The sequence below is a fragment of the Grammomys surdaster genome, unplaced genomic scaffold (genome assembly GCF_004785775.1).
Source record: "Grammomys surdaster isolate TR1022 unplaced genomic scaffold, NIH_TR_1.0 126185, whole genome shotgun sequence".
Taxonomy (NCBI): domain Eukaryota; kingdom Metazoa; phylum Chordata; class Mammalia; order Rodentia; family Muridae; genus Grammomys; species Grammomys surdaster.
In genome coordinates this window covers 6999887-7008341 of record NW_021620991.1, presented here as the reverse complement: position 1 = coordinate 7008341, position 8455 = coordinate 6999887, and the positions used below count along the sequence as shown (strand labels likewise).

At 51.6% G+C, this 8455-nt stretch overlaps 1 protein-coding gene across 1 annotated transcript in view; it reads left to right on the top strand.

Annotated features, from left to right (window-relative positions):
• CUNH1orf127 (chromosome unknown C1orf127 homolog) overlaps positions 1 to 8455 on the top strand; it is a 29242-nt gene that overhangs the window by 10646 nt on the left and 10141 nt on the right. The window contains exons 4-6 of the mRNA XM_028758006.1: positions 2289 to 2413; positions 3202 to 3345; positions 7831 to 7869. Coding sequence (XP_028613839.1) covers positions 2289 to 2413; positions 3202 to 3345; positions 7831 to 7869 — 308 coding nt within the window. The remainder of the gene's footprint in view (positions 1 to 2288; positions 2414 to 3201; positions 3346 to 7830; positions 7870 to 8455) is intronic.

Below are 8455 nucleotides of genomic sequence, written 5' to 3'. Positions count from 1 at the left end.
ACTACATGCATTGCTAGTGGGAGCCAGAAGAGGGCGTCCATCCTCTGGAACTGGGATTACAGATGTTTGTGAGCCACCATGTGCGCGCTGGAAACCAAACCCAGGTCCTCTGGAATAGCAGCAGCCAGTGCTCTTAACCACTGAGCCAGTTCTCTAGTCCCTGGCCCAGACGTCTTATCCACAGGAACCACCATCTCATGTTTGGTGGGAGAATCTCATGCCTAAAGCAGCCAAAAAGAGGGGCAGTTATCACCTTCAGAAAACTTTGGACCAGGAGCTTACCCATTGCAAAGTGGGAAGCCCTTTGGAAACTTGTAGACACAACCAGAACAGAGATAATGTACCTGTAGCTCATGTCCTGTGGTAGCTTTGATCATAGAGGCCAGCAAGTCAGACACCCACAGTTTTCCTCTTTTGTACAAGAATGAAGAAATGGAAGGGCGGGGACTTCCCATCTCAGAGTGTTTTTTCCTTTCCCTTCCCTTATTTTTGAAGGCAGGGTCATACGATGTGGCCCAGGCTACCCTAGAGCTCTGTGCAGTCCAGGCTGACCCCAAACTCATGGCAGTCCTCCTGCCTCAGTCTCCCCAGTGCAGGAATTACAGATGTGAGCCACCATGCCTGACTTAGTCTGGAAATTCTTAAGTACTGTCTGGGACTGGTGTGTCCTGAATCCTGAATTGGCCCCGGGATGGTCAGCCAGCCAGCAATGCCTCTTGGGAGCTGGAGCACCATTTGTGTATTAAAAGGCCACTTTTCCAGGAGAAAAACGCAGAGGATACATTAAACTGTCGCCTGTTCTTTGGGAAGCCATTATTAACGGAAAACAATAGATTAATAGTTTTAAAACGCTTGTTCAATAAGTAATTTTTATGGCTCTGGATAGAGCCCATTAAACATTTCTGTGTGTTATTATAAAGAAGTTTTAAGTGTAAAATCATAAAGTCAATAATCAGGGAATTAGTCACAGCGGCCGGCCACAGGCCATTAGTTTTAGGCGCTGTCAGAGACACCTGTGGCTTGCGAAGGAGACTGTTTCTTTTGCTCAGCAGCTCCAGGTGGGCATGCAGAAACGACGTTGCCTGCTGCCTTCCATAAAGTTGAAGGGACAGCAAGCAGGTGTGAGCAGCGGGATGCGGGCAAATATTTACAAAGTGCAGACGTGAATGGGAAACTAAAGCGATCCGGGTCAATTTGCACATCCAGGCTTAGACACTTTATTTCCCCAGTGATCTGCCTTTCAGAACCACAAGCTCGGCCTTGATCTCCTTCTAAAGATAGCAGTGAAGGCTGCATCCTCTTCAAAGGGAAGCATGTCACCAGAGAGAGTCCCCCCACATCCAGGCTCTGAAAGCTGTCTCCTGCAAGGGCGTGATTGTCTCCCATCGGCTGAGACTTAAAAAAAAGAAATTACCTCAAAAGCAACACGAGATAATTATGGAAACAGAAGAAATCTAAAGACGATAATGAAAACTACCTGTAATCCCTCTGCACCGTGATATTCCTTGCCCAATGAATGTTTACTTTAGAGCTCTCTAGATGTGCCAGACGCAGCTTACTTAAGGCGCTAGGAATACAGCAAAGAACAAAACAGATAAACGCTCTTGGCGCCACGGGGCTGGCATTTGAGTGGAGGGCAACAGGACCATTGCTATAGTCATTGTCATATTTTTTTCAGAAGGCAGTAATGTGTGATGCAGAAAGGCACCCTGGGAGTGGGGCGAGGTTAGGAGAGGGGTGTTGGAGGCTTCGCTGGCAGAGACCTCGTTGACAAGGGGGCTTTACTTAAAGACTAGAGAGTAGAGGACTGAGCCACTCAGGTATCTAGAAGAGAGTTCTAGACAGAAGACCCAGCCAGTGGAAAGGTCCTAAGTGCACCCACGGTGTGTTAGAAGTAGCAGGAAGGCCAGCGTGGCTAAGGCAGAGGGAGGGCAGTCAGAGGCTTTGTGCACCTCACGTGGGTCTCTCTGCGTGGAGCGATCTGGCGCAGGCTCGAGTGGGACTCCGTGGGTCGCTGGGTTGGGGATGGGGAAGAAGACTACAGTGGGCAGAAGGATGTAGAAGAACTAGGAGACACCTTCTGCAATCCAGGCTGGCCCAGAGCTGAGAGGTGGTTGGGAGGGGACAGTCTGTACGTTTGTCTGGCAGAACCAACGGGCGGCTGTTGGCGTCCATCTTCTGCGATTCTATCTTTACGGTTCTCTGGCGCTCCAGGGCAGAGGAGCCTTGGGCTTATGTCTGACCTCGCCTCTGCTGTTTTCCCATGGTTCTGTTTGTTTCCGGCATAGGCACCAAGAGGGCCCCCAACCATCTGGATGGTCTTCTCGCCAAATGTGGCTACCTCTTGCATCCTGCTCGTGAGGGAGGCTTCATCTTCAGAGCACTGTACTCTGGTTGCTTTGTACAGAAAGAGGTGGGTTTGAGAAACCACTTATTTGCTGCGCTGGGGTCAGAGGTCAGGGCCTCATGCATGCTAGGATGGCAGAGAAGTGCACATCCACGGAGTTACGCAGTTAGCGTCTTTTGTTGTTGCTTTGACACAGGGCCTCACTGTAAACCCATGGCTGGTCTGGGTTTGTTAGCTGGGTACCTGAGGCTGGCTACAAATTCACAGAGCTCTGCCTGCCTCTGCCTCCCAAGTGCTGGGACTAAAGGTATACACCACTGTCTCTAGTTCTGCCCCACCTCCACCCAGGTTTTTCTGTGTAACAGAGACCTGGCCGTCTTAGAACTCAATCTGTAGACCAGGCTGGCCTGACATGTTGAAACTCGACTGAAGAAATGGCCATGGGCTGCTTGCTTAGTTGCTGAACCTCAACAGCCTCAGCTGTAAAATGGGACCAAGGGATTTCTTACGGGAGTCAAAGGAAACAGGCCACAAATCAGTATGTTGTCAGGGATGGTGGGATACAAGCTGCTGTACTGTCTCTTTAAGGGTCGTCTTCCTGAACCGTATAAAGGTATAGCAGTCTCCAGCCCCAGGAACTTCCTCTGTGGGGACTGAACTGTCACAGGCCAAAATCTACAAAGGTTCCCAGTCCCTGAGATCCTTCCACTTGCTTCTTAGCTCTTCTACGAGACAGGCTTCCAAGAGGCCTGCGTTAATCACGCCCACTGCGAATGAAGGCCGACCTATAATTGTGGCTTATTAACTGCATTTTCTTCTTTTATTTGCGCGTGTGAATTTTTCCTGGCTTCCAGAAAGCAAATTACAAGTTGGAAATCAGAATGTTTCAAAAAAGGGCAAAAAGGTTGAAGCAGAGTGATCGCTACATCATGAAGTGTCCCGTGATCGTGGCAAGGCTGGGTGAACAGAGCGTCCGCTGCCATCCCTCATTCATCCAGGTAACAGCCTGGGAAGGCCCGGGATGGCCCCTGAGGTGGTAGTGGGGCATCCTGGGCTGACTTCCCTTCAAAGGTCCTGGTGGATGGTTGTAGTTCCTGAGCCTTGGGACATAGCCCAGCAAAGCAGACAACTAGAGACATGGGGTAGGCCCATTCTCTGTGTGTCTTCATAGTGTTGGCTGGGAGCCATCTCCAGACAACGTACTGGTTTGTGGCCTGTTTCCTTTGACTCCAGTAAGAAATCCCTTGGTCCCATTTTACAGCTGAGGCAGTTGGAGCCACCTCCAGTTTTGAGCAATGAGGCTTTTTGTCAGAATAAGGGATGGGGTGAGTAAGGAAATCTCTGGGGCTGTGTTCTTCATGTTATCCAACCAACATCCAACCAACATCTGTGTTTTTCTCTTTGGATTGTGGAATGTTGCTGATGTTGCTGGCTTGGTCCTCTCTCCCTCCTCCTCCTTCTCCCCGTGTGTGTGTGTGTGTGTGTGTGTGTGTGTGTGTGTTCATATGTATGAGTTTCTCATGTGTGTCCCTAGGACAGTTGGAGTCAGAGGACAACCTCAGGTATCACTGTCACCTTTCACTTTGTTGGAGACAGGGTCTCTCACTTGCAGTTCCGTGAGTCAGGCTGGCTGCCTTCAAACTTCTGGGGAGTCTCGCTACTCTGCCTCCTATTTTTTGGAAGGAATGCTGAGATTACAGACCCCAGCTACTACATCTGGCTTTATGTGGGTTCTGGTGATCCAAGTTCAGCTCCTTACATGTTTTTGTTTGTTTGGTTGGTTGGTTGTTTTTTCAACACAGGGTCTTTCTATGTAGTCCTGGCTGTCCTGGAACTCACTCTGTAGACCAGGGTAGCCTCGAACTCTCGAACTCAGAAATCTGCCTGCCTCTGCCTCCCAAGTGCTGGGATTATCCTTACATGTTTTTGTTTGTTTGTTTGTTTGTTTGTTTTTCGAGACAGGGTTTCTCTGTGTAATCCTGGCTGTCCTGGAACTCACTCTGTAGACCAGGCTAGCCTCGAACTCTTGAACTCAGAAATCCGGCTGCCTCTGCCTCCCAAGTGCTGGGATTAAAGGCGTGCACCACCACTGCCTGGCTTCTTACATGCTTTTTAAAAAAGATTTATTTATTGAGTTTATGCCTATGAACACACTGTCTTCAGGCACACCAGAAGAGGGCATAGGATCCCATTACAGATGGTTGTGAGCCACCATGAGATTGAAAAGCTTCGTGCTGGGAAAGTAGCTCAGTGGTGGAGTGCTTGCCTAGTGTGTGTGAGGCCCCGTGCTCTGTGCTTGCCTAGCGTGTGTGAGGCCCTGGGCTCTTCAGCAAGGGAAGGCTGTTCACTTTATTCATTGAACAGTGAGCACTTGTTCACTTATTTTGCTACAAGGGTCTCAGGTATCTCAGGCTGGCCTCGAACTCACTACGTAGCAGAAGATGACCTTGAACTTCTGATTCTCTTGCCTGTAACCCCCTAGGATCACAGGTGTGACACCATGCCTGGTTTATGCGATAGGGAGGTTAACTGGTAGCCGACTGCTAAGGGAACACTACCCACTGAACCACATCCGGCATCCAAAAATTTTAACTTTCACTTTGTGAACGCCATGTGGCCAAACAGAATGGTGGGTTTAGATCAGGGTTTGAAGGTGTGCTTCTGGAGTCCCACACTCAGGAGATTGGGGCAAGAAGATTGTAAGTTTGAACTCAGTCTGAGCTACAAGGCAGGAGCCTTCCAGAAAGTAGGGTGCTTGCCACCAAGCCTGAGTTTGATTCTTGGAACCTACATAGTAAAAGGAGAGAAATGACTCCGGAAAGTTGTCCTCAGACAGCCCACCACACACGAATCATGACACACACATATACACCTACCCACACAATAAATAAGTAAATAAATAAATAACCCAAACATCCAAAACCTCCAAATGCCCGATTTTGCCTGGTGTCATGAGGAAGGAGGAGAGAGGGGAGGTTGGAGGGAAAGACCTGCTAAGGACAACTACCACCATTTAAGAAGCAACCGAATGCACGTGCTGAATGCCAGGCTCTACGCTGCCACCAAAGGATCAGATCTGAATGTTGTTAGCCTTTCCCAGGGAGGGATATACAGCTCCACGCCCATCTGTTCTGAGCTTTGAGGTGAGAGTGCTGAGGCAGGAGGAGATGAGCAGAGGCTGGGACCCCAGCTCTCTCCCTGCTCCCTGCAACCTTGCCTCTGGACTTCTCTGCTGCTCAACTTTAAGGAGCCGGGCCTGAAGCAGAGCGATGTTTAGGTCCGGTTATGGTCCCGTCAGTCAGGGCATCGCTGTTCCCATAGTCACAGGCCTCATCTTAAAGATCCTTCAGCATGGCCATGGGGCATAGGTTTGCCAGTCCGGGACTGGTCACTTCTTTTTACGCTGGCCTGTAATTCTAGGAGCAGCCACCAGGGGGACAAGGTTGCCCGTGTAGTATAACGCTGGACAGAAACGGGAGGAAAGCAGAGCTGGTTGCCAGCCAAGCACCCACTTTGTCCCTTTCGACTTGCCCAGATCCTCAGTGTCCTTCCACAGTGTAGATGTTGGAGCCTACAGGACCCTCATGCCCCTGGGTAGAGTCGCAGAGAATCCCCTGCATGGGGGCAATGGGTCTCAGATGCCCCAGGCTTCTCCCCCCGTCCCCCACCCCCAGTCACAGAACCGCACCACCTCATCGAATTGACTGATTCATTCCTGGTGGCTTCTGCAGCCGCCTCCATGGCTGCACCTTGAACTTGCATTAAGTTTTAATTAAAGCCGTTACACCAGCCTTGCCCTTGGCTAAATGCAGCTGTGGGCACAGGGCACACAGATATTTAATACTCCGCTACTCCCTGCTGATGGCACAGGGTGCCCAAGGGTGTACCCGAGCCATGCCCTGCACGCAGCGATCTGCGAGCTTGCTTAAGTGTGCCCACAAGCCCCGAGCGGGAGGCTGCGCAATAACTATTCATTGCCCTGGGTTAAGTGTGCCCAGGGGCACCTGTAAACTCAATGCAGTGATTAGCGATTGCTCCCAGGGAAGACTACCCGAGGTCCTGCTGAATGTCTGCCGGCCCTAAATATAGTCTGCTCGTGGCCACTTAAAGGACATGGTGGGTTTGGACTGTACGCTTGATCCCACTTCCTTTTGTTTCTTTACACAAAATTGCTCCCTCCGTGGAAAAGCCCAGCCCCCAGGGCTGCCCTGTTGCAGTAGCACCGGGGTGTAGAGACGGGAGGGAGGCTTTGGTGGCTGGCTTGGGAAATGTGGAATCCCTTTACCGGCTCACCAAACCTCAGATGTCTTCCCCATCTCTTCCTCTCCGATCCCAAAGTGATGTCAGTACCCCCAAGGTGAGGAGATTACGGGCTCCTTGTGGGCTGTGCTAAGCCCGTGGGCAATGGTGGGGGCGGGCGGCGGCGGCGGTGGGGGTGTCTCTGAGGCCAGGGGCGGCACAGCTAAGGCACTGACAAGGCTGAGAGGATGGGCGGGGCTAACCCTAACCCCAACCCCATCCACCTGTCTCGGCCTGGAAGAATGGATTCTATACATGTGGTGGAAAGGGATGCCGCCTTAGGCGGGAGAGTTGTGATGGCTCATTAGTCTTTTTGGACTCAGTGTCCTTAACTTTTATAGGAGGAGGGGAGGGGAGGAGTCGCTCTCTGTTTAGTCTTGGTTCTGTCCTGGAGTGGGGCGAGGCAGTAGAAGGGGAACAGGGGAGCTGTGAGATACTCAGTGGCTCAAAGCACCCCCACCCAAGCCTGACAACCCGAGGTCCGTGTCCAGAACCCACACGGTGGAAAGAAACAGCTGACTCCCCTAAGTGGTCCGTGGACCCCTACACGCACACTGTGGCAGATGCATGTCCCCCCCCATGCTGACATAATAAATACATAAATAATGTAGCAAAAGAAATGTAGATGAGAGGACAGCTGGGCTCAGGCAGGTCCCTAGGCCACACCTCGAGGCTCAGGTGCAGGGAGAGACCAGCTGTCCAGGATTGCCTGAGACCATCCTTATTTTACCGTTGAAAGTTCTTCGCTGGGGAAAACGGAGATGATTGGACATTCGAAGCATGCTGCCCAGGCCGAGCACATTCTTGTATCTTTGCTTATTGGGGTCTGCAGGGAATGGGGAAGAAGTGGGGGCCTTGGGGTAAGATGAGGCAGGAGGACCTGGAAGAGGTGGCGGGGGGTGGGGGGGCATGCTATGCACGCACCCCACCCCACTCCACCTTGACAGCTGTGCTCTGTACTCCAGCTGCCCTGATGGCCCGGCCCAGAGCAGCAGCTGAGGTGACATTTCCCTGGGTCTGTTGACACTTGAGTCCCAGAACATAAATGATTTTCTCGTCTTAATGAGCAAACAACCGGGGCAGTCCTGCTCTCTCGCTGGACTCCTGCTGAGGCAATTGCCCAGGCAAAGGTTCACTCACCTTTGCCCACAGCGCACAGATGTTCCTTCCTCTCTGTTCTGCAGGTCTCTAGGCCCTGGCCTCCAAGGAGTGATGGCGGACAGGTAGGTGTGGTAAGGGCATTGTTCTGGAGGGTTCTACTAGGCTCTGAGGCAGGAGGTTGTCACTTCCATGGCCCTTTTGTGGAGAGTGTCCGTGGATAGTTGTGACTCTCATGGGTCTGGGTCTTGGCAGAACTGGTACCTCCCCCTTACCCCTGCACTCTCACCATACCTCCATGCAGAAGTCTGAAGCTGTCTGGAAAAAAAAACCTGGAGGGATCCTGCTGGGGTAGGGAGCCTCTGGGTCCTGCTGTGCTAAGAGTCTCTTTGAAAGGTACCCAGTGGCAGGAGCTGGCTCCTTTGCAAGACCACCCATTCCTGTGGTACACAGTCTCTATTTCCCTCTCTCTGACTCCCCTCCTCTCTCTTCCCCCTCTTTTGTTCTGAGACAGAATTTTCACTATGTAAGCCCTGACTGGCCTGAAATTTTCTATGTAGACCAGGCTGGCCTTGATCTTACAGAGATCCACCTGCCTCTGCTTCCTGAATGTTGGCTTCAAAGGTGTGTTACAATGCTCAGACCTAACCCACCCTCCCTCTCTCCCTCCCTCCCTCCCTCCCTCCCTCCCTCCCTCCCTCCCTCTTCTTT